We start from the raw sequence: 25,877 nt of genomic DNA, 5'->3' as shown, positions 1-25,877 counted from the left end.
GGAAGGAGAAAAAAGGAGGAAGGAGAAAAAAGGAGGAAGGAGAAAAAAGGAGGAAGGAGAAAAAAGGAGGAAGGAGAAAAAAGGAGGAAGGAGAAAAAAGGAGGAAGGAGAAAAAAATGAGGAAGGAGAAAAAATGAGGAAGGAGAAAAAATTAGGAAGGAGAAAAAATTAGGAAGGAGAAAAAATGAGGAAGGAGAAAAAATGAGGAAGGAGAAAAAAAGGAAGAAGGAGAAAAAAAGGAAGGAGAAAAAAGGAGGAAGGAGAAAAAAGGAGGAAGGAGAAAAAAGGAGGAAGGAGAAAAAAGGAGGAAGGAGAAAAAAGGAGGAAGGAGAAAAAAGGAGGAAGGAAAAAAAATGAGGAAGGAGAAAAAAAATGAGGAAGGAGAAAAAAAATGAGGAAGGAGAAAAAATGAGGAAGGAGAAAAAAAGGAAGAAGGAGAAAAAAAGGAAGAAGGAGAAAAAAAGGAAGAAGGAGAAAAAAAGGAAGGAGAAAAAAAGGAAAAAGGCGAAAGAAAGAAGAAAAAGAAGTGTGAGAAAGGAGATAAAAAAAAATATTCCAATTGAGAGCAATAATCATTAATCCGGAAGGAAAATACTTACTTGGCTCCTAAACTCTTGCACTTTCGGTGTCCTGGGTTGAATTTAATTGGGGGAGCCGAACCCGGAGGACTAAGCACATTTACAGAACGGGGTTCAGTAGCAGGTGATGGGGGAGGCAAGGCTGACACATCTTCACGAGAAGAGGACAATGGTGACTGTCCTTGACTAGGCGGCTCCAGTTTTAGAGACAGTCTTCAAGACAAAAAAAAAAAAAAAGTAATTTTAAGAACATCTTTCATAAACACCTGTTCAGGTAAAAATAAATAATAACTACAGTTCATATATTTCATGGTTTAATGTTCACTTTACATGCTGGTATGAGTTGGACCACAAGTATAAAAAAAAAAAATGACTAAGTTCAGCATTTGCCCCCCTGCCCATTTAGCCCAAAATGTCCCCAGGAGACGTCAAATCCTGGTGAAAATGAAGAAACGGTGCAGTTTTAGACCTTAACATATGTAAATTTCAGTTCTGCATCATGCTAACAAAGAATTGACTAAGTCCATCATTTGCCCCTCCACCACCACCACCATTTAGCCCCAAAAGTCCCCAAGGCCTTAACATATTTAAATCTCAGTTCAGCACCATGCAAAACTGCTAAATAGACATACACAGAAAATTTTGGACAAATATGGTAAAATAGTCCCAAAAATGGAGCGTTTTTATTGGCCCTAAAAGAGCCCCTGGGGCACACCCAAGAGTTATCGCGCAGTATAGACAAACAAAATTATATAGAAATCAGTTACAACTTTTCAGAAAGCATTATAAAAATCAAATTTTTTTTTTAATAAGCATAAGAAGTGTCAATTTTAGTCATTTTAACCCGAAAGGCACCCCTGGGGGAGGGGGGCAGAGTTTTCCCGGAAAATTTGTTCTGTTACTTTTTTACTCATATCATGTTTATGTAAAATTTCAAAAAATTTCAAGGCGTTATCGAGAAAAGTGCGGAAAAGGGGGAACGGTGAAGAAACTTGAAGTACTTTGCGCGGACTGTCTTCAGAAGTAAATGTCGGCATGAAGTAATTACTTCATTCCGACATTTACTTCTGAAGACAGTCCGCGCAAAGTACTTCAAGTTTCTTCACCGTTCCCCCTTTTCTTTTCTCTTTCTCCCCCTTTTAGTCGATCTTCTTCCTTTTCAATTTATTTTTCTTACTTTTAGTCGATCCTGTTTCTTTTTACATTATAGTCGATCTTTTTGTATAAGGTTTAAAAAAAAAAAAAAAAAATGCCCCACTTCGCTTTTAAAATATTTTTATCTGTGTACATTAGTGATGGGACGATTCCAATATTTTTTTCTGATTCTGATACAATTACAAATTTCGAATCTTTATAAATCTCTAAATATTTAACTATAGAGTTGTTATTTCTTCTTGAATATTGTCAAAACACGTCTTAGATGTGCAGATATTTGCTCAAACATAAAAACACACTTGTGCGGGGGGGGGAGTGATCTATTGATTTTAGCTTTACGGATTGTTTAGAATCGAGAAATATTTATTATTACTTCTAGCCATGGAAGATTTTGTTTTAAACAAAATCAAATCAAAAAAAAAAAAAAAAAAAACGCTTAAAAGAATCGTTTTGGGCATCAGAAAATAGGCACAAATATTTCCAATTTCAATACCGATACTCCAAAAATTTCCGATTTTATCCACCATTCACTGTTTCAACACTCATACATGTACAGTAGAACCCCGGCATACGCCATAAAAAAACAGCACAGTATATAATATACATGTTCATAATCAATATTATAAACAACACTGTAACCAGAGGCTGGAAAAACAGCATAATCCATATCGTAACCTGAAAAAAATCATACCCTAAGGCCACCATATCTCAGTGTTCTACTCTGTGTGTGTGTGTGTGTGTGTGTGTGTGTGTGTGTGTGTGTATACATATATATATATATATGTACACACATACATACATGCACAAACACACAAGTAATCTTGTGTGCAAAACCTCTCTACCAAACTACCATTTCAGTAACAGCTAATGTGAAGAACAAAAAACCCTGCAATTCGAAGATTAAGTCAACAGGTTAATTTCGTTTCGGATAGTTAGTAGCATACGTTATATTGAGTACTCTTAAGAGAAAACAATACAATGAAACTGCGGTCCAGTTCGTTAAAAAGTAACAAAAAACATTTTTCATACAACCAGCCAGCTAAAGAATCCCTCCCCTCAAAATATATATATATATATATATATATATCTCATGAAACTGCAGCCCAGTTCGTTAACAAGGACAAAAATAAATTTTTTTTTTAATGTAACCAGCCAGCTAAAGAAAAAAAAAATACAATGAAACTGCAGTCAACTTCATTAAAAAGTAACAAAAAAAAAAAAAAAAAAAAGAAAATTCTCACTTGTAATTATCATCTTCCACAAATTTCTGTAGTTCTTCGATATAGCGAACGGACTTGAGGTAATTTTGAACGTGTTCAAGCACTAACAGATGATCTGGTAAAAAAAAAATATGAAAATATAAGTAATTATAATCAATAATAAATAATAATAAGCAATAAATAATAAGTAATAAATAATAAGTAATAATAATAAGTAGGGCTATGACAACAGCATATTCTTTTCATTGTTTTGACTCTCGAGTGTGTGTCCATTCATATCTTATGTTTTCATATAGAGTGATGTGGTTCTCGGTTGATTAACTGTCTAGCTGTATCAGATATATACTTGAGTCAAAAGAATGAAAAGAATATGCTGTTGTCACAGCCCTAGTATTAAGCAATAATAATAATAATAAGCAACAATAGTAAATAAGTGTAAATCTATAGACATCATAGAACCACAAAGTCATAAGGATAATTCATCTAATTAAGGTATGAATCGCCTGAGGATGAAATATAAAATTAAAACAGAAAACAGATTGCAGCATTTGTGCATTTTATGTCTAGGGGAACATTTTTTTTTTTCTTTTCTTTTTTTTTTTTTTTTTGAGGAATTTCGAAGGGACACAATTGAACGAGTTGTTTAAGTTTTGCATAGCATATTGGTAAAAACAAACATTAAATTAACAATAACATAAAATAAAACGATCTGAACATCTACTGAATCAAATATTTTTTTCTAAGTTTTATAAAATAGATTTTTGAAATAAATCACAACATACATTTAAAAAAAAATGTATGATGAAAAAAAAAATTTAATGAACATTTTTTCTAAAAGAAATTCTGAAATGAATGACTTAAAAAATAATTATTATAATACTGAAAATCATGAAAATGTAGGACTTAAATAAAACAAAAAAAATGAAATTTTACAAATTAAATTATTTTGTTTCAAAATAAATTGTAATAGGCATCTTTGAAAATGAATGAATAAAAAAACATTACAGAATTAAATTTTCATAACAAATCAAAATAATCATTAAAAGTTATAAACTTAAAAAAAAACTTCTTCAATTGTCTCACTTGGAACTCTTCAAAATTGAAAAAAAAAAAAAATTAGCCCTTCAAACCAATCTGAACATTTATTGAATTTTTATTTTTTTAATTTTTATAAAATAGAATTTGGAAATAAATTATGATAGACATTTTTTAAAATGTATGACTAAAAAAAGTTTTAATGAACAGTTTTCTAAAAAAATAAAAAATTCTGGAATGAATGACTTCAAAAAAAAAAATATATATATATATATATATATATATGAAAAAAAAATTAAAAATCTCGAAATTTTACAAATTAATTTTTTTTTTTAGTTTTTATAAAATAGAATTTAGAAATAAATTACAACAAGCATTTTTGACAAAACTAAAAAAAAAAAAACTTTACAAAATTAAATTTTTATAACAAGTCAAAGTAATCATTAAAAATTATGGACTTAAAGAACTTCTCGAATTGCCTCCCGTTGGAATTCTTCAAAACTGAAAACGAAACAAATTGTTTTTCAAGCCTAAAATGCACAAGTGTTGAGATTGCTTAAAATGACAGCCCAACAAACAGAGTTATCTCCCTTGTTTACTACCCTTTATATTGAATTAAGATAGATTGTACAGAAAAGAATATGAATACATCAGAGTTCATCCTCACAAGGATACTATTGGCTAGTTTAAGTCATAAATACAGATGATTATAGCAGTCAGGAGATGTCAAAAGATACGCCAAAAGCCTACAGCTTAAGCATATTGCCAGCTACGACTACCAAAAACCATTCATTAAGGAATTATCTCAATTAAATTACTTGATTACTGCAGCTGAGACCTCTCAGCTACTTCAAGCAAATATATCCCTTTCAGAATGGAAGACGTAGTCTTTAAGTAGCAGTACTTACTAATGGTATTTAGTTCTCTCCCACTTCAAAAACTTGTGAAACCAGGGTCGGGAAATGGGAGGAACACACTGACCTGCAAAAAGTGCCTGAGCAGCCCCATTGACATTCCCCGATAAGGACGCCTCGGGCGATTAGCAATAAACTAACCCCTTTCTCAAAGAGAGAAGATAAAATCTGGGAGGGTGGACCACCTAGAACTGCACAGAACCAGCACTATGCCACAATCAACAGGGACCAGGTCATTTCAGGAATGGTCTAAGCTCTGTTGATTGGTGGGGGTGGGGCAACAATAAAAATAAGCACAAGGCTGAATTATTTTATAGGTTAGAGTTATTCTTGTTGGAATTATAGCCTTTAATCTTGTGAAATACAAAACTTTGGTTAATGAAAATTGGAAGTATTCATTGTACTTTTAAAAAAATAATAATTATGAATATGTACATGTGTGATTGTCTCACTTGTGATGGTTAAAAGTAGTTTTTTGATTCAGTCAATGTTGCAACTAAAGGAATTTTCGTTTCAAAAAAAAAAAAAAAAAAAAAAGTTCCAGTTTAAAACCAATTAACTGAGGTGCCTATGTTGGATAATGAGCTGGGGCGACAATAATAAATTCAGGGAGTGGGCACATACACACGTTCCGGATGGACTTTGATCTACATTCTTGTGTCCCATAAAAATGACTGGAATTGCAATTATCACAAAACAAAAAAAGACTCATTCCAGACCAAAAAGTTAGAATTGCACAATGCAAAATAAAGACAAAAAATTTGAAATATTTACATTTCAGGAATGTCAGTTAATGGCTTTGTAAGAGACAGTTACAATACACAACCAGAGAGAGAAGAGAGAAGACCAATAGTCGTCCAGCATGATTAACATTTTTCCACCGTCGCCTGCCACACACAGTTATTACGTTCCATCTTTCTTGTCAATGGGCAGAAGTTTACATATACCATGCTGTTTTTATAGGATAGGGGCTTTTGTAGTATCGGCATGTTAATTTTTGTAGATGTGGCATGTCAATTTTGTAGATATAATCATACGGTCTGAATAGGCGTGTTTTAACACCACTATGGTTTATAAGTATAAATAATGTACATTTTAAATTATCATAATATTAATAATTAATATTTCAAGGTAAAATCTCTTTGGCAAGCGGAACAATATCTTTCATCTTCTCCTTTCCTTACTATTTTTCAACATTGTTATTAAAAGGGTTTAGTTTGAAATTCAATATAGATTCCCAAGTTTGACAAGATACACCCTGAAGAAGGTTGGAGGTTACATCAGCCAAAACCTTCTGAGAATAACCTTCAAAATGAGAACAATAGTCCAGATAATTCAGTACAAAGCATCAATCCTCATCTCAAAAATTCCCCAAACATTTTTTTTTTTTAGAGAAACCATACCAAAATGGAAACGGAAACTCAACAGCAAAGAGAAATACCCACAACCCACATGAGAGAAACACAGAAAAAAATGAAGCCAATAATTTGTCTCATTTGGATTCATCGGATTACTGTTCTCATCTTGAGCGAAAATCTCCATCATACGTCAAGAATTCAGCTCACTTCATGGAAATAATAAACAATACTTCATTCATTCCAACCAGATGGTTAGTCTAGATGCAGTTAGTCTGTTCACGAAAGTACCCACTGATGAGACTGACATTGGTGCGGAACAAGCTGACTTCCAATTCCTACACTCAAGATGAGAACAGTAGTCCGATGAATCCAAATAATGCGAATAACCAATCCTCATCTCAAAAATTCAGAAACGTGAAGCCAATAAGTTTTGTTTTTTTAAATATTAGTCAAATATAATTAATTAAATTCAAGGCCATCCCTATATCAAGCCAGGTGATCATGCAATCAAGGTGTTGTACTGAAGGCAGTGTGAATTTTTTTTAAGAATTAATATAGCAGGTTAAAAAAAAAAAAAATTTTTTTAAATTTAAAAAAAAAAAAAATTAAAAAAAAAAATTTAAAAAAAAAAAATTTAAAAAAAAAAAATTTAAAAAAAAAAAATTTAAAAAAAAAAAATTTAAAAAAAAAAAATTTAAAAAAAAAAAAATTTAAAAAAAAAAAATTTTAAAAAAAAAAATTTTAAAAAAAAAAATTTTAAAAAAAAAAATTTTAAAAAAAAAAATTTTAAAAAAAAAAATTTAAAAAAAAAAAATTTAAAAAAAAAAAATTTAAAAAAAAAAAATTTAAAAAAAAAAAAAATTTAAAAAAAAAAAAAATTTAAAAAAAAAAAAATTAAAAAAAAAAATTAAAAAAAAAAAATTAAAAAAAAATTTCCGTGATTAGTTTAATATTATAAGGAACATTTATTTTCTTCTTTAGTACTCATATTCCATGAGTGACGTTTCGACAAAGGGGGAAGAATTGCTGTTTTCTGTGTCTGAATATCTGTTAGTAATATGACTATTCTGCTATTTCGATATCCCCTACTCCCGATTCCAATACAATTACTGATTTTGATTTTTTATGAACCTCTAAATATTTCACTATGAAGTTATTTTTCCCCAATTATCATGAAAACATGCTTTTTCTCAAACGTAAAAACATACTTTTTTTTTTCGGGAGGGGGGGGCGATCTATTGATTTTAATTTCACTAGTATTTTAAAATCAATAAATGTTTATTATTTTATTATTACTACCTTTTTTTTTTTTTTTTTTTTTTTTTTTTTTTAATTTTCTTCCTTTGAAGATTGTAACGTTTGGTATGGGGTAGCTCGGTAGCCCAACCAGCTTCCAACATTGCCCTGCTTTTCATTGAAACCAACCGAGAGCTCTTTTTAGTATCCTCATTGTTCCCTTAAGTGCAATTGTCCGGATCTCTTACCAGCAGTGGAAGGTTTTGTTTTAAACAAAATCAAATAAATAAAAAAGATAATTAAAAGAATCGTTTTTGGCATCAGAAAATAGGCACACATTTTTCCAATTCCAATGCCCCCCCCCAAAAAAAGTACCGATTTTTCCAATTTTTGATTCTGATTTTCTCGATACTACTATCTGTTTAACGTTACTCATGGAATGTGAGAACTAAAGGACAAGATAAGGGCCGCTTACCTGTTTCCCACCTGACTACAACTTGGACGTCTTCAAGTCCAACATAAACAAACTCCTGGCAAACCGCCCCCTTAAGTAAGACACTATCAAAACTCCCAATACTAATGATTACTACAATACTATCTCATTGATTACTGTACACGCAATAACCCTTATCCCTGAGTGGCCTTTGGGCCTTGATAAGTGGTGACCCCCATGTAAAAAAAAAAACCTAATGTCTACTTTCTACTTTGCTTAATGGAATAGGATCGTCTTATATTTAAGGTGTTGTCTATGTATAACACACTGTTTTTATAGGATAGTGGCTTTCTTGTAAGTAAAAAAAAAAAAAAATTACTCGAGCGGAGATCGAAAACAAAACCTAATGACACTGAGTCAAGTACGATAACCATTAGGCCAGCTTGACACGTCTTCAAAAAGTGTTTTCAAACCTACTTATTCTTAACATAAGCTATCATGAGAACGATTCACGCATGCGCATTCGTGGAACAGTTGACAAACAGATAAAAATCCAATGAACCCCCCCCCATGTACCAATTTTCAATTTTGACCCCTTACCACCTCTTTTTTCTGGATGAAACCCGATTAAAAAGTTTTCCACACGTCTGAATACCCTATATACCAAATTTCAAGTTTGTAAATCAAAAATTTGTTGAGTATATAGGTTGAGAGCTGTCCGCACACACACATTTTCACTTTTACAGATATACTAGCATGGTTACTCAGTGTTACCCGGTCATAAAATGCACGTAAGTATTATATTTAATTCCAAAATTCTTATTTATTATAAACAGAAATACTGTAGGTATCGAACATAACGTTAAATTCCTTTTAAAAAAATTAAGTAAAAAAAAAAAAATGGAAAGAAATTGAGACGTGCACTTCTTGTAAGTAAAAAAATAAATTAAAAAAAAAATACTCCAGCTGATATTGAAACCAAAACCTGAAGAAATTGAGTCAAGTACGATAACCATTAGGCCAGCTTGACATGACATTTATAAAGTGTTTTCGAAAAATCTTATTCTTAACAAAAAGAACCTGTCATGTTTCATGCACACACGCAGTCATGAAACAGTTGACAAATAGATAAAAATTGGAGGACACCCATGTACCAATTTTTTTAATTCTGACCCCTTAGCAGCCCTTTTTATTATGAAAACTGATTAAAAAAGTTTTCCGCTTGTCTGAATACTCGATATACGAAATTTCAAGTCTGTAGATCAAAAAATTTGTTGAGTATATAGGTTGAGAATTATCCTCACACACATTCTCACTTTTATAGATATACAGGTAATACTGCTATGATTTGCTAGTGGATTTTCAAACTGCTGAAATACAAGGAACATCAGTACAAAGAACAACACCGAAGGCTACAAACCAAAAAAGACATTTTAGAAATTTCTTCATGCAAAATTAAAAATTTGTTAAAAAAAAAAAAAAAATATGGAACACAGAACCAACAATATTATTTTCCCGTGGTATAGCAAAAGGAGAATGAGGCATAATCACGTTTGACACACCCGTTCCCGTCAGATCACCGAAGCTAAGCAACCATGAGCCTGGCCAGTACCAGATGGGTGACCATTTGGGACTTCCAGGTGCTATATGTGCTCTCCGCTTATCTCAGCATTGTCTCCAGTCATCATGGACTTCTCCTTGCCACTTGACTCAAGAAGTGTCGATTCAGAAGAGGTGTGGTTGGCGATTGCGCAACCTTTGACACAACAGAGTGTATCCTTTGTCTTTCAAGACTGAACGGAGGCATGGAGCAAAGCAGTCGATGGGAGGGGTGATCTGCCCCAACTGGCATGTGCCAGGGGGCGGCATTTTGAGAGAGTAAAAATAGAAAAGAATTAGGATAATAAAAAGCTAACAAAAGACCTGAAATTTTATACAAAAATGAGTTTTTATGTGTTTTTTGGTGGAATACTATTTTTAAACGGATTTTTCAACTGTAGCGTCAGTTTCATGTCCAATGTAAACAAATATTTTAACTTGAATACTCCTTTTTTATATAAAAAGAATAATTTCTTGAAAACTTTTGTGGAATAATATATAATTGTTCTATACTAAGCCCGGCTATTAGTGTCGCCAGCTTTGGTTGGTTAGTTGTTTTACGGCATCTCAACCCTTTTCAGGTTATTTAATGCCGAATTCAATGATTTTGAAGAAAAATTTTTTAATAGAATATATATTTTTTTTCAAATTGGTTTCTATTCAACCCATAGTTGGGGTCTTAGCATACTACCACTCCGGGTCGGAGTGGACCTGGGAGCAATGGCAATTAAGGGGTGGCTCCACACTCCCCAAAGCCCCGCAAGCTGGGGCCTCACCATCGGATATAGTTTAAGGTCATATCCAGGACCTACAGAGATGGAACCTGCCGATGGACTGAATTTTGATATTGTTATTAATTAACTTTGCCGAAAAAAAAGTATTGATTGATTGGTTTTACGGCATATCAACCTATGTGGTCATTTAATGCCGGAGTCCTTTTTTTTTTTTTAAACTATTTTTTGGGGGGGAGCTTTTTCAGCCTTTCCTCCCTTTGAAAAAAAAAAAAAAAAAAAGTATGTAAAGTTTATTTATAAATTTTCAACCTACTTGATGCTTTGCAACAAAAAATAATTTTTTAGCAATATTTGCATATTAAAATTAAATTTTATTTATTTATTTCAGACTATTATCCTCATCTTTCTTAGTTGTTGTTTCACTGCGTTTCGGCCAACTATTCCTCTGGCCTTCGTCAGGTGGCCAGAGCAATAGTTGACCGAAACATCAGAAGGCCAGAGGAATAGTTGGCCGAAACGTCGTGAAACAACAACTAATAAAGATGAGGATAATAGTCCGCAATAAATAAATTAATAAAATAATACTCATCTCAATAATGAATTCCAATTAAATAATATATAAAATTAAATTCATTGAAAAGTTTTTAAAACGATTTTTATTAGAATGGTTAAAAGTTTATATTTGTTTGCATAGCCAATTAACAACTTTTTTTTTATAGTTTGAATTATACAATCTTTACATAAACAAAGAAAACCAAAGATCTTTCTTAGCAAGAAAGATCTTTGGTTTCTTTTGTTTGTGTATCAAGTCTTTATGTATCCAGTTTGCATGGCCAATAAAATTTTTTTTAAATTTTATGATTTGAATTGTACGTTTTTGTTTTAGAAAAATCTTTGGTTTTCTTTGATGATGACTGTATACGAGCATTGTAATATGATGACTGTATACGACCATTGTAATATGATGACCGTATACGACCATTGTAATATGATGACCGTATACGACCATTGTAATATGATGACCGTATACGACCATTGTAATATGATGACCGTATACGACCATTGTAATATGATGACCGTATACGACCATTGTAATATGATGACCGTATACGACCATTGTAATATGATGACTGTATACGAGCATTGTAATATGATGACTACATATGGATATGAGCATTGTAATATGATGACTACATATGGATACGAGCATTGTAATATGATGACTGTATACGAGCATTGTAATATGATGACTGTATACGAGCATTGTAATATGATGACCGTATACGAGCATTGTAATATGATGACTGTATACGAGCATTGTAATATGATGACTGTATACGAGCATTGTAATATGATGACTACATATGGATATGAGCATTGTAATATGATGACTACATATGGATACGACCATTGTAATATGATGACCGTATACGACCATTGTAATATGATGACCGTATACGACCATTGTAATATGATGACCGTATACGACCATTGTAATATGATGACCGTATACGAGCATTGTAATATGATGACTGTATACGAGCATTGTAATATGATGACTACATATGGATATGAGCATTGTAATATGATGACTACATATGGATACGAGCATTGTAATATGATGACTACATATGGATATGAGCATTGTAATATGATGACTACATATGGATACGAGCATTGTAATATGATAGCTACATATGGATATGAGTATTGTAATATGATGACCGTATACGAGCATTGTAATATGATAGCTACATATGGATATGAGTATTGTAATATGATGACCGTATACGAGCATTGTAATATGATAGCTACATATGGATATGAGTATTGTAATATGATGACCGTATACGAGCATTGTAATATGATAGCTACATATGGATATGAGTATTGTAATATGATGACCGTATACGAGCATTGTAATATGATGGCTACATATGGATATGAGTATTGTAATATGATGACCGTATACGAGCATTGTAATATGATGGCTACATATGGATATGAGTATTGTAAGTCTGGTGCTAAAAATGGCAGTTTAAAATTAGATCCTTGATTATAATTACATGAAAATAAATATTTTCTGTAATTTTGAGTTAACGGATTGAGGGACGGGGGGAGGGGGAGATATTATGGCCACCCTGAATGGCAGAAATAGTTGCTATGCCACTGTATTTTACTATCTTTGTATAGAACAAGATACAACGCTCTGATCATAGACCAAAGACTAAGAAAGTGTATTTTAGTTCGAGTTCCACATGCAATAATAATATCAGATGAACATTTGTAAAAGTTACTGTTTTTTTGGGGTGTTTTTTTTTTTTTGTATTGCTTTCTTTTTAAAACAAAAAGGTGAAAGGTGATAACGTACGTACAAACAAAAAATTGCTTTAGCAAATCATTAAGATTAACAGCTGAAATTAGTACAAAGAACATTGAATACTACAAATCAAAAAAAATTCAGGAATTTCTTCATGCAGATCAAAAGTTGATGGAAGAAAAAAAAAAAAAATGGAAGGCAGACCCCACAATCTTATTGTACCATTTTTGAACAGAACAGATACATTTTGATCATAGATCAAATGCCAAGAAAGTGTATTTTAGTTCAAACTAACAGGTTGCCTAGTTGCAAAATATGCATAAATATTTTAATTAATACAGAAACTGAGACATATGCATGAGAATATTGCGTTTTTTCTAAACAGTCCACTTCTTGTAAGTAAAAAAAAAAAAAGAATACTCAAGCTGAGATCGAAACTAAAACAAAGACAGTGAGTTAAGTACAATAACCTTTAGACTAGCTTGACACAATCTTTACAAAGTGTTTTCAAACCTACTTATTCCTAACATAAAGAAGCTGTTATGTTTCACAGCCCCACATGCACATTCATGAAACAGTTGACAAACAGATAAAAATCCAATGACTCCCAAATACCAATTTTCCAATCTTGACCGTTTAGCAATCTTTTTTTTTTTTTCAGATAAAAACCAATTAAAGTTTTTCACATATCTGAATACCCTATATACCAAATTTCAAGTCCGTAGATCAAACATTCATTGAGTATATAGGTTGAGAAGTGTCCTCACAAACACATATTCTCACTTCTATGAATATATATATTTTACACACAACAATGTTATCAGACAAAATATTTCTTTAATTCCTATTTTTTTTTCTTTTTTTTACATTGATGTGTGGACGATTCTATCTTATAAAAAGGGGGGGGCGTTGGGTGATAGCGTACATACATGAAGTTGCCTTAGCATATTATACATGTTAACCACACTTTATAACAGACATGAAGGAAATACAAATATGCACACATCCAAGGCAATGCTACTAAGAGTAAACTTCTTTCCCTTAACAATTACAAAAAACATTCTGAACCACTGATTGCCATGACAAATAGCACCTTGCCTGAGCATTCATCATTCAAACTCCTCGGCTAGATATTCGCAGATAACATGAGTTGGGACAAATACACTGAGGACATTGCCACGGCTGCTGGAAAGAAAGTGGGCTCTACCGTGCTATAAAAGTACTCACACCTGAGAGTATCCTATATATCTACAAAGCCACCATTCACCCAAGCATCGAGTATTGTTTTCACATCTGGGTTGGTGCTTCCACTGCTTGTCTCTCCCTCTTAGAACGGATCCAAAAAAGTCTCCAATCTAACAGGTCAACTTTTGTCCCATCGCCATAATGTTGTATTCCTATTAGAGATTGGACGATTCCAATGTTTCCCGATTCTGATACAATTACCAATTCCATACTAAATTTCCGATTCAGATTTTTTATAAATCTCTAAATATTTAACCATACAGTTGTTATTTTCCCAGATTTCTGTTATAAAAAAAAAAAGAAAAAAAAAAAAATGTTAAATATGCAGGTATTTTCCTAAACGTAAAATTACAATTGTGGAGGACGATCTATAGATTTTAGCTTTACTGGTATTTTAAAATCAATAAATATTATTTTTTCAATGGAAAATTTTGCTTAAAACAAAATCAAATGAAAAAAAAAAAAAGAAAATAAAGACAATTAAAAGAATCGTTTTGGCATCAGAAAATAGGCCCCAATTTTTCAATTCCGATACCCTCAAATTTGTCAATTTTCTTGATTCCGATTCATCGTCCCAACACTAATTCCTATGTTATTTTTATAAGTACTTTAATGAAATGTATTCTGATGAACTCACAGCACTTGTGCCCCCTCGACATATGTACCCCCCCCCGAACAACCCGACAAGAAGCAAAATTCCACCCCTTTACTGTTGGAGTCTCTAGATGTCAGAAAGCCTTCTACTCTAATACTTTCTTCCCTCAGATTGCCAGACTTTGGAATTCCTCATCGTTTCCTGCTCCCTTGACCGTACTAGCATGCAGAAATTTAAGCATAATGTGAACAGATATCTGTTTACTCAACTCCCCACAATCCCTTACAACTTGTTTGGAGGTGAAAAAGAGTTTAAGAAAACTTTCTATTTTTAAATTGAATTGTTGACATTAGTACGAAGAACAATACCGAAAAACACAGAAAAAAAAAAATTCTTCATGCACGATATTAAAAAATTGGTGAAAGAAAAAAGAAGGAACGCAGACCTCACGATATTAAAAAATTGGTGAAAGAAAAAAGAAGGAACGCAGACCTCACAATATTAAAAAATTGGTGAAAGAAAAAATAATGGATCAGAGAACTTACTTGTAGAATATCCGAAGACTAGACAAAAGATACGGAAATTGCGGATAAAAGACGGAAACAGAAATGTGATGAAACATTTTTGAGGAAAAAAAAGAATAAATTAAAAAAAAAAAATTTTTATTTGTTTTACAGCATATTACAGGTTATTTTATGACAAATAAAATTGTCTTCTTTTTTTTTTAGGTGCTTGTTCAGAATTGCACTTTACGGTGATAAACGAAAATAAAGAAAAACCTTTATCACGTACCTACATGTTAAAGAATAAAGATGGTATATTCCACATAATTGATAAAGTAGTTTTTTTTTTTTTTTATTTAAAAGAATCAAATTTCCCACTTTTTAGTGAATAGATGTCTTGGCCTTCAGGTCAAGATCAAAGTGTAGTATCTGTTCTGATGCTACACTTCAATTTTTTGTTCTCAGTTAATGTAGGAGAAATTTATAATTTTTGTTCTTTTCTCCACAAAAAAAAACGACACTGGTGTCTAACTCTGCCCTCGTAGGGAGGCAAATTAAATAGGAACATATTGTTACAGCAATTTGTTTCAGGAGAGGTGATCAATTTGACCTTTTAAATCATACGTTTATGCTATTTTTCTGGCATATTTAAAAAAAAAAAAAAAAAAAAAATGAAAAAGCCGAGTTGTCTCCCCTTGCTTTCATCCTATGTTAATTTTTCTCCTGGGACTCAATAAAATTTGATTTTCTTGAATTAAAAAAAAAACAAAAAAACTACTTAATCAAATTAGGTGATTTTTGGAATATTTCTTTTTTGTATTTTCTTTTAAATACCGCCTTAAGTGCAATTCTGAATAAGCACCTTTTTTTTATATATTCTTTTAAAAGTCAGAAACAAAATTACAGTAAAACATTTTGCGAAAATAATAAAATAAAATAAACTCGTAACTATTTTGTTTTGTTTTTTTATTTGGGAGACATCAACCATCAAGTAAAAGTATCAGATGTTTTTCTTTAAAGACTTTTTTTTTTTATTGAAGAGTTGGTATTTGTGCAGTTTAGTTAAGACATTAAAAACTGAAAATATCGAAGAAAAAAAAAAAAAAAAAAAAAGGTTATATTGTACGTATCTGTTTTGGACTGAAGATCTCAAAAAAAAAAAAAATTCATTTAATTTGATTCAGTAGTTTTTTTGTTTTTTTTTTTACAGCGGAAAAACACGTTTTTACAAGAGCGCGTTGAAGTCAGCCATTTTGAAATTTGCTGAACACGCCACAGGGAGATAACTCCATGTAAAGTGCCGATACTCCCTCCCCATCTTTAATTCTAGCTTTTCTTCTGAAAAATCGAACCTTTTGCTCGGTATCAATTGTTTTTTCGCTGTAAAAATTTAAAAAAAAAAAAAAAAAAAAAAAAAAACTACTCGACAAAATTAAGTGAAATTTTTTTTTCTGAGAACTTCGTTCCATAACGGATACGTACAATTTAAACTTTTTTTGATATTTTCATTTTTTAATGTCTTGACTAAACTGTACAAGTACCGGAGAGTTTTATGTTTTTATGTTTTCAATGAAAAATGTAACAAGAAATCTATGGAACTTACACCAATTTGAAAAATAGAAAAAGGAAGAAAAAAAAAGTCTTATAAAGCAAAACCACTGTGGTGACTTAAGTGGTGAATCCCTTGTAAAAATAAAAAATAAAAAAATCTGTGGTGGCTTAAGTGGTTGGTTGGTTGTTTTTGTTTTATGGCATATCAACCTTTTTCAGGTTATTTAATGCCGTATCTAGTTATTTTGAGGAACGACTTTTAATGAAGTATATTTTTTTTTTTTAAGTCCTATTTAACTCATAGTTACTAACAGGTACTACCACTCCGGGTCAGAGTGGACCTGGGAGCAATGGCAATTAAGGGATGGCTCCACACTGCCCAAGGCCCGCTAAAAATATAGTGAATCCCTTGTAAAAAAAAAAAAAAAAAAAAAAAAAAAAGATATTCTTTGTTAATCAGTGTATTGTAGCATTGCAAACAAATGAAGATGTAAAACAAAACCTCTTTCCAAGGTTTTATTGAACAAAATTCACAGCTACTAAAGCAAGAGAGAAAAAACTCAGTCTTTTAAAGAAAAAGGAACACGTGAAAAATCACATGACAAGAATTTGCATATCTTTTTTTTTTTTTTTTTTTTAATTAGTAAGGGCCTACTTCACAACATTTCCAGCTACGGCATCACTGGAAACATTTTCTCAATTATTAAATCATTTCTCTCCGATAGGTTCATAAGAGCAGTGGTTGATGGGCAGAAATCAGAACCCCACAGTATTAATTTTGGAGTCCCTCAGGGGTCCATCCTGGGCCCAACTCTCTTCCTGATCTACATCAATCATCTCCCAAAACATATACTTAAATCATTCGTTGACATCTATGCTGATGACACGACCATCTATGGCAACACATCAAAGGCCGTAAATGAAACAATAGTCGATAAATAGTAATTAAAGTTACGATACTACAATCTCAAAAGCTTGCTAGCGTAAAGGTCTGCCGAGGATACGTCAAATTTGTCCAGACGAATGATCTTCTCCATGAGGGAAATAAAATTTTGTTCAATAAATTGTAGTGTTGTGAGTAAATGAGGACGTAAAACAAAACCTCTTTCCAAGGTTTTATTGAAGAAAATTCACCGCTACTAAAGCAAGAGAGAAAGAACTCGATCTTTTAAAGAAAATGGAACGCGTGCAAAATCATATGGCAAAGAAACTGAATTTGCATATCTAATATTTTTGGGTTTTTTTAACATTAAGAACTCTCATCCTCGAGTTGCCTATTGGCCTTGATAAGTGCTAATATAGATAGAATATATATATATATATAACAAAATAGGTTGGAGTCGCTGAATAACTCAATCTCCTGTTATAGCGGTTTCATCTTCCTTCCCGAATTTGACTACTGTGCACTTTTAAACTCTCATCCTCGAGTGGCCTATGGGCCTTGATAAGTGGTAATATATATAGCTTCTACAAAATGTATGTATATATATATATATATGCATTAGCGTTTCCTTTAAATGAAAATATAACAATTTATTCACAGCAAATCAGGGGAGAAAATAATAAAGGGGAGGTACTGACCATATTTTGACTGTTGGAAGTCTGCTATGACTCTGAGGATGTTATTCATTTGTATTCGTCGGGGTTGACTCTCCAGCCCACCCGAATGAGGGTGAGCAACATCTATGTATATCAAATCAGTCAAATAGAGGCCTGCGGGGAAAATAAAAAAATTAAAATAAACGACTAGAATAAAAAACTTTTAAAAGAAGTAAAGCCCTAAGTAATTCACAATTGAAACTTCAACCTCCAGAAGAGTGTAACTTACAACTGAACTTTAACAAGTACTTTATCCACTACGCTATGGGTCCGTTCCCATCTTACTACAACTTGGATGCCTTCAAGTCCAACATAAACAAATTTCTGATAAACCGCCCCCTTAAGTAAGACACTTTATCAAATCTCCATTACTAACGATTACTATGATATTATCCCATTGATTACTGTACACGCAATAACCCTTATCCCCGAGTGGCTTCTGGGCTTTGATAAGTTGGGACTACCATGTAAAAACCAAAGGAAAAAAAAAAAGATTTTTTAATTCAGAAAAATTAAATCAAATTGGTTTGTTTTAGTTTGATGGTTTGTTTTATGGCATATCAACCCTTTTCGGTTATTTAAGGTTGAATATAGACATTTCATTAAAAGCTTTTATGCTTCGATTCTTTATATATTCAAATATTTATGCATGGTGTTTGATTTGCTTGTTCTTTGGCATATCAACGGTTTTTGTGAATCAACATCACAAAATAAAATTGTGTAACGTCAAGTATTTTAAAATGTTGTTATTGATTCTACACGTAATGTTATTAATAAATTGTAACACTTTACGATTTCTAACATTATGCATGAAACTGCAACAGTAAAAAATGCATAACACATTGGTAAAAAGGTTAATGATGGGGAGGTGCAGGGGGGAGAAGAGGTAAGGGATAAAAGAAGGGGTGGGGAAAAATGAAGGGGCTAGTGGGGAAAAGAGGGGGCGGGGGAAAAAGAAGAGGGGGCGGGGGAAAAAGATGAGGGGAGGGGAAAAAGATGAGGGGAGGGGAAAAGATGAGGGGAGGGGAAAAAAGAAGAGGGGAGGGGAAAAAAGAAGAGGGGAGAGGAAAAAAGAAGAGGGGAATAAAAAAGATGCTCAAAAAGAAGGTAACGAATAAAGAAAGGAAAAGGAAAGAGTAAAAAGAAAAAAAAGTAAAAAGGAAAAGAAAAAAGGAAAACAAGAAAAAGAGAAAAAAAGAAAAAAGGAAACAAAAAAGTAAAAAGGAAACGAAAAAGAAAAAAGGAAAAGAAAAAGAAAAAAGGAAAAGAAAAAGAAAAAAGGAAAAGAAAGAGTAAAAGAGAAAAGAAAAAGAAAAAAGGAAAAGAAAAAGAAAAAGAAAAAAGGAAAAGAAAAAGAAAAAAGGAAAAGTAAAAGAAAAAAGGAAAAGAAAGAGTAAAAGGACAGAGTAAAGATAAAAAAGAAAGAGAAAGTAAAAAAAGACAAAACGGGAAAACGAAAGAAAAAAAAAAACAAGAAAAATTAATTTTATAAGCTCTGAATTCATTTTACCCAAATAAGGGATGCACGGTAATTTCACATGATCCATATAATCTCGTAATTTCTGCCGATTGTTGTTCTCCGAAAACAGATCGGCAATTTTTTCATAAGATGACTTGTCCTTCTTGGACAACATCTGAAAACAGACAAAGAAAACACTTAATATAAACTTGACAGGAGATTTTACTTTGTTTTTTTTTTCATTTTTTTTCACAAACATCATTTAGAAATATGCGTAAAGCTTGTTTCTCTTATTTGATTTGAATGTAGTTTTAAACAAATACAAACGCGCATATATATATATATATGAATATGTGTGTGTGTACACACAGAAACCTCCAGAGGAGCTGAGGCCCTGTCAGCTGCGGCATACATGACCTACCGGCGTGTGGAGTATGCTCTGGTGCCCAGCAACCTAAGTCCCAGTCATGGATCAAATGGCATGGTGGATGAAGAGGGCTCCCATAAGCTGTGGTGAAGGCAACCTCTCTAGGAGAAGGAAAACCCTGATATAAAACCTGCGGCGACTTTTTCTTCCAATGATGTTGACTTACTCTTCTTTTTGGTTCAATGTGGCAGTTGTTTAGAGAGTGGGGTTGTCTCGGTGCAAAGTCTTTCCTCACTATAAAAAGCTTCAAGCACAGGCATTACTTGATATGCAATGGAGTACACATTTTGCAATCAGTGTGTATCTTGATAACAAAAAGGTTGGCTGTAGCTTGAAACGGCAAACAGACATTCAATGAGGACTGATGCAGATATGGGCGTGAATGGCAATAAAAGCTCTGGAACTTCCAGGGTCTGGTAGGTGTTCAGTGCACCACAGCTTGGACCCGGTCATCGGAGGATGTGCTAGACTATAGAAGGTTCATAGAAGATGACCGTCTGGCACGTGCTACTGGTTGTGCTCATGTTTGTGTCATTTGAGCCATAAATATATTAAGTAATGGCAATACTCGAAAACGAGTTGCTGCCATCATATATATATATATATATATATATATATATATATATATATATATATGTATGTATGTAGTGTTTATGCGAACCACCACCCTAAAAAATAATTAAATTCAAAGCAAACGTGGAAACACCATCCTATGTCGCCATATTAGAATTTTACAAAGATTATAGCTATATTTCCAAGATTTTGTATTTATGAGGTGCCATCAATAAACTTCCAGACTTTTTTTGTACACGCATTTTTAAAATTGTCGTAGTCTCTTGAAAATTCAGTATGTTATTTGCTAGATATCTTATGAGGTGACCGACCAATTTTTATGATTTCAGGTTCAAATGAACAGCTACAGCAGGAATTGAAATACACCCTACTAAAGCCTGATTGTCACAGATGGTGAATTTCGAAAACGTAATCGGGACGTGAGGACACAATAATAGAACGATATGCAATAAAATTCTGTTTTAAACTTGGAAAAAAAATGCCACAAAAACGTATGGAATGCTTCAGACTGTTTTTGGACCATCTTGCATGAATCATGCATCAATTTTTGAATGGCATAAGAGATTCAAGGAAGGCTGGAAGTCTGTAAGGGATGATGAGGTGTGGATGGAAATCAGAACACCAGAGTTGATTGGTCAAATAAAGAATTTCATGAATATAGAGGCAAGACGTGCACAGTTTGATGTCAGTGTGGGAACTGTACGTACAATTATTTGCAAGGAACTGAAGATGTGGATGATTTGTGCAAAGTTTGCGCCAAGGTTATTCAGAGATCACAGAATATTTGACCAAGATGGGCATCAGGACAGTTCCTCACCCTCTCTACAGTCCAGACCTTGCTTCCTGTGACTTTTGGTTATTCCCTAAGCTCAAGGAAAATATCAGAGGCTTTCGTTATGAGACAATTGAAGAGGTGAAAGAGGCTGTGACGAGGATCATTGACATGCTCACACAAGAGGACTTCCATGGGGCCTTCCAGAAGTTGTTGGGATGGCATAAGTGCATTGCAGTCGGAGGAGATTACTTTGAACGGGACTAGAGTTTCATGATAGTAATCAATAAAAGCGCGCATAAAAAAAAACTAAAAACAAGTCGTCAAGCAAAATTCTAGGAGATACTACTCCCAAAATATTTATAATAAAAAAAAATGGTACTTGTACAGTTTAGTCAAGACATTAAAAAATGAAAATATCGAAAAAAAAAGGTTATCTTGCACGTATCCATTATGGAACGCAGTTCTCCGAAAAAAAAAAAATTTCATTTAATTTCATCAAGTAGTTTTTTTTTTGTTTTTTTTTTATAGCGAAAAAACAATTTGTTATGATACCAAGTAAAAGGTTCGATTTTTCGGAAGAAAAGCTAGAATTACAGATGGAGAGTGCTTTACAGGGAGTTATCTCCCCGTGGCGTGTTCAGCAAATTTCATAATGGCTGACTTCAACGTGCTCTCACAAGAACGTGTTTTTCCGCTGTAAAAAACAAAAAACAAAAAAAACTACTCAATCAAATTAAATTAATTTTTTTTTTTTTTCGGAGATCTTCAGTCCAAAGCAAATACGTACAATATAACCTTTTTTCGATATTTTCATTTTTGAATGTCTTGACTAAACTGTACAATTCAATTAAATTTATTAGCTAATCGAACATTTTTAACAGTTTACAAAACTAAAATTACCTACAAAGCAAATTAACTGCTAATAAAACGTTTTCCCTTTTCACTTTCGTAAAAATTAAATCTAATAATTTTTTTTATCTAATGTTATTTACTAGCATTAGATAAAAAAAAATTATTAGATTTAATTTTCAAGATTTAACCACGACAAATTATTTTCCCAATCAAAACAAAACAAGTTCGATAACTATTTTTTTAAATAAAATATATGGGAGTTATCTCCCTTGCATTATTTCTCCAACTCCTAGATAAGGTGCAAATGAGAGTCGCCAACCTGATAGGTCCTGAACTGTCATCTAAGCTTTAGCCTCTGTGCCATCGACGAAATCTTGCATCCCTCTGCCTGTTCTACAAGTATTTTAATGGTGAATGCTCCGACGAACTGCAAGCACTTGTACCCCCCTAGACATAAATACCCCCGACAAACCAGATAAGCAGCTAAACCCTACCCCTACACAGTAGAGATCCCTAGGTGTAAGAGAGCTTTCTACTCCCGTAGTTTCTTCTCCAGAACTGCTAGACTTTGAAATTCCCTTCTGGGTTCCTGCTTCCCCAACTGTACTGATATGCAGAAGTTCAAGTCTAATGTGAACTGACATCTTGCTGCCCAACTCCCCACATACTACCCCTGTAGCTTATGTCCTTGATAGTAGCCCCCTACATCAAAGTGGCAAGTTGCCTTGTTTGGGGTGAAAATGTAATAAAAAAAATTTTGGTTTTGTTCATTATTAACAGTTCAGCCCGGCTTTGCTCAGGCCCTATGTACTGATCATTATGTGCATATATATATATATATATATATATATATATTAAAAAGTTTGACTCATATCCAGGTAACCTACACCAAAAATTTCAAGTGTTTAGACCCAAAATTGGCGGAGGAGTTTGGTAGAGTTTTCAAAGGTCAAATTGTTGAACTTTGACCCCTTGACAGCCAAATTTCTAGCTGAAAACCAGATTAAAAAGATTTCCCAAATCTGAATACCCCTTATATCAAATCTTGAGTCTGTAGACTGAAAATTGACAGAGTAGTTAGGTAGGGAAATGTACACACACAGACAGACATTTTCACTTTTATAGATATACTAGCATGGGTGTCCGGCGTTGCCCGGGTGTTTGGAGGTGTATGCTGAGGAAAAAAAAAAAAATGATCAATTTTTTTTTTAACTTTGACCCCTATTATGGCCCCTTAAAATTTATAGTTTTGGGCTCAAATCAAGTTAAGTTCGATCCATGTCCAAGGAACCTATATCTAAAATTTCTAGTATTTAGACCCCAAATTGTCGGAGGTGTTTGGTAGAGTTCTCAAAGGTCAAATCGTTGAACTTTGACCCCTTAACAGCCAAGTTTCTGGTCGAAAACCGATCGAATAGATTTTCCCAAATCTCAGTACCCTGTATATCAAATTTCGAGTCTGTAGACTAAAAATTGACAGAGTTATTGTGTAGGGAAATGTACACAGACAGACACACAGACGCGTTCACTTTTATAGATATATATATATAGATAGATAGATAGATTATCTGACGAGTGCAAAAAAACAAAAAACTGTCTTAAAAACAAACATTTTATTTTAAAAAAAAAAAATAAAGTCCAGGCGTTTTTAATATTGATCTGTTGGATTTTGTTTTCGTCTGATTCCTATGTCCATTTATTTGTAAAATAACATGTGAAATTTGTCATGATGAAGACATTATTTTACGAACTTTATCAAAGTTTACCCTGTATATCAAATTTCGAGTCTGTAGACTAAAAATTGACAGAGTTATTGCGTAGGGAAATGTACACACACAGACACATTCACTTTTATAGATATATAGTTAGATTACTTGACGAGTGCAAAAAAAAAACAAAATCTATGTCTTAAAAACAAACATTTTATTTAAAAGAAAATAAAAGTCATCTTCATCATTTTACGGACTTTATCAAAGTTTATAAACTTTTGTGCCGATCTAAAACTTTGATATATCAATGAGCATTTAAATAAATGTGGATTAACTTACCATCCACGTCTTCGATAATCTGAAAATGGCTGCACTTTGGAGAGCCGAAATTACTGCCATGACAGCATGCAAATTGTTCAAATCGAGTAATTTCTGAAAGAGACAAAAAAAAAAAAAAAAAAAAAAAAAAAAATTTTTAGAGAAATATCTTTGACAGAAAAAGAGCTTCTAACTACGCACAATCAATCCATCAGCTTACGGCTTAAAGGCTGACATGTCTCGGAGACCCACAAAACCTCAACTGACCACTGTTGGAATATATTTATAGATACTAGAGTCAATTGGGGTAGACTACACAGTAACATTTATCTATCTACTGTTGTATAAAAGGAACTGTGCATGTGTGAGTTCGTTCTCTATGGGGTCTTAAACGGCTGGGCAAATTTTTATGAAATTTCACACAAGGGTACTTTACATGCCTGGGAGTGTTCTTAGATAGGTTTTATATCGGAATGTATAATAAGTATCAGTAAAATGAAAGAAGAAACAGTCCAATTTTGACCAAAGTTAACACTTTTATACAACCTAACATCACAAGTGCATTTCAAAAGTTTTATTACCACACAAGTAGAAAGACCTGCCATATAAAATCAACAGTAGATCTCTTGATATGACAGAAGCGCATTTAAAATGAAGTTTTCTGTTTAGAGCACAATTGAACCCTGATACTTAACGTTTGTATTTTAAACTTTAATTCAAACCATTATATAAAAATAATTTTATAAAAATCAATATCTGTATAGTGCAATGTGAACTACAATGTATTGTGGATTAAGTTACTGCAGGGAGAAGAGTCTTCCTAGTGCACCGCGGTGGGTTACCAACTAGAGTAAGCAATTAATTGATCTAAATGAAAAAGGGGCTATTTCACCGATTTTGATGACAATAAAATATAGGAGCGTGAAACATTTGTTGATCTTTATTCAATCCTGGGCAATGCTGGGTCTCCCTGCTCAAAACCCCAATTGACCATTCTGCTGGAATATATTTATAGATATTGGTGTCAATTGTGGTAAACTACACAGTAACATACTTTAAAATCATGAGCTGGTTTATTTATGGAACGGGTCTTGTATCTGGAGAGGGATTCATTTTTTATTTAAATTTTTCCACTCGACTAAAATGGCGCATAGTTACAGCATGGAACCTCATATCCAAGAAGCCTTTACTATTCAAAGGTCAAATATAGAAACAGAAACACTTTTAGAGAAAGACTAGCAGGAGCGCCCGCCAATGCCCAGGTGTTGGGAGGTGTAAAAGAAAAAAAAAAAAAAAAGTTTTGGTAGGCAGGTAGGTTCGAACCCAAAGCCTTGAGGCGAATAGCCTGATAACTTACCGCGACGCTACAAAGGGCAGCGGAATTGAAATTAAACGATTAAAAAGTTAAGTCACAGGTGCGTAAATTTAATGAGGCCAAACATCACACCATAGGGGAACAAAATCCCGCACTTAACTTTGGCTGCAAGCCAGTTTCCCCCAAGATGTTGGGGTAAAACTAGCTCCCCATAAATGGGGGGGGGGGTCCAAATGAATAGTAACTGTCCGATACGATGCGTTTTCCTGCGTTGATCAAAGCTCACGGAGCTTTGTTTGCTACGGGTTCAGTTTCGCTTTTATACTGAAAAGCCAAACAAACACGCGGAGAGTAAAAAAAATATCGCGAAAATA

The 25,877-nt window shown here is 32.9% G+C and overlaps 1 protein-coding gene across 7 annotated transcripts in view; it reads right to left on the bottom strand.

The window, feature by feature from the left end:
• LOC145268829 (ras-specific guanine nucleotide-releasing factor RalGPS1-like) overlaps window positions 1–25,877 on the bottom strand; it is a 333,592-nt gene that overhangs the window by 24,114 nt on the left and 283,601 nt on the right. For 4 of the 7 annotated variants that reach the window (XM_080124486.1, XM_080124484.1, XM_080124480.1 and 1 more), the window contains exons 8-13: window positions 24,210–24,302; window positions 19,586–19,709; window positions 18,058–18,189; window positions 14,968–14,985; window positions 2,975–3,068; window positions 600–791 (exon numbers count right to left, since the gene is read on the bottom strand). In XM_080124486.1, coding sequence (XP_079980612.1) covers window positions 600–791; window positions 2,975–3,068; window positions 14,968–14,985; window positions 18,058–18,189; window positions 19,586–19,709; window positions 24,210–24,302 — 653 coding nt within the window. The remainder of the gene's footprint in view (window positions 1–599; window positions 792–2,974; window positions 3,069–14,967; window positions 14,986–18,057; window positions 18,190–19,585; window positions 19,710–24,209; window positions 24,303–25,877) is intronic. The other 3 variants (XM_080124485.1, XM_080124481.1, XM_080124483.1) reach the window with 1 other exon arrangement.

This window comes from Euprymna scolopes, chromosome 44, assembly GCF_053919585.1.
Source record: "Euprymna scolopes isolate OS-2025 chromosome 44, ASM5391958v1, whole genome shotgun sequence".
Lineage (NCBI taxonomy): Eukaryota > Metazoa > Mollusca > Cephalopoda > Sepiida > Sepiolidae > Euprymna > Euprymna scolopes.
This window is presented reverse-complemented; position numbering and strand designations above follow the sequence as displayed.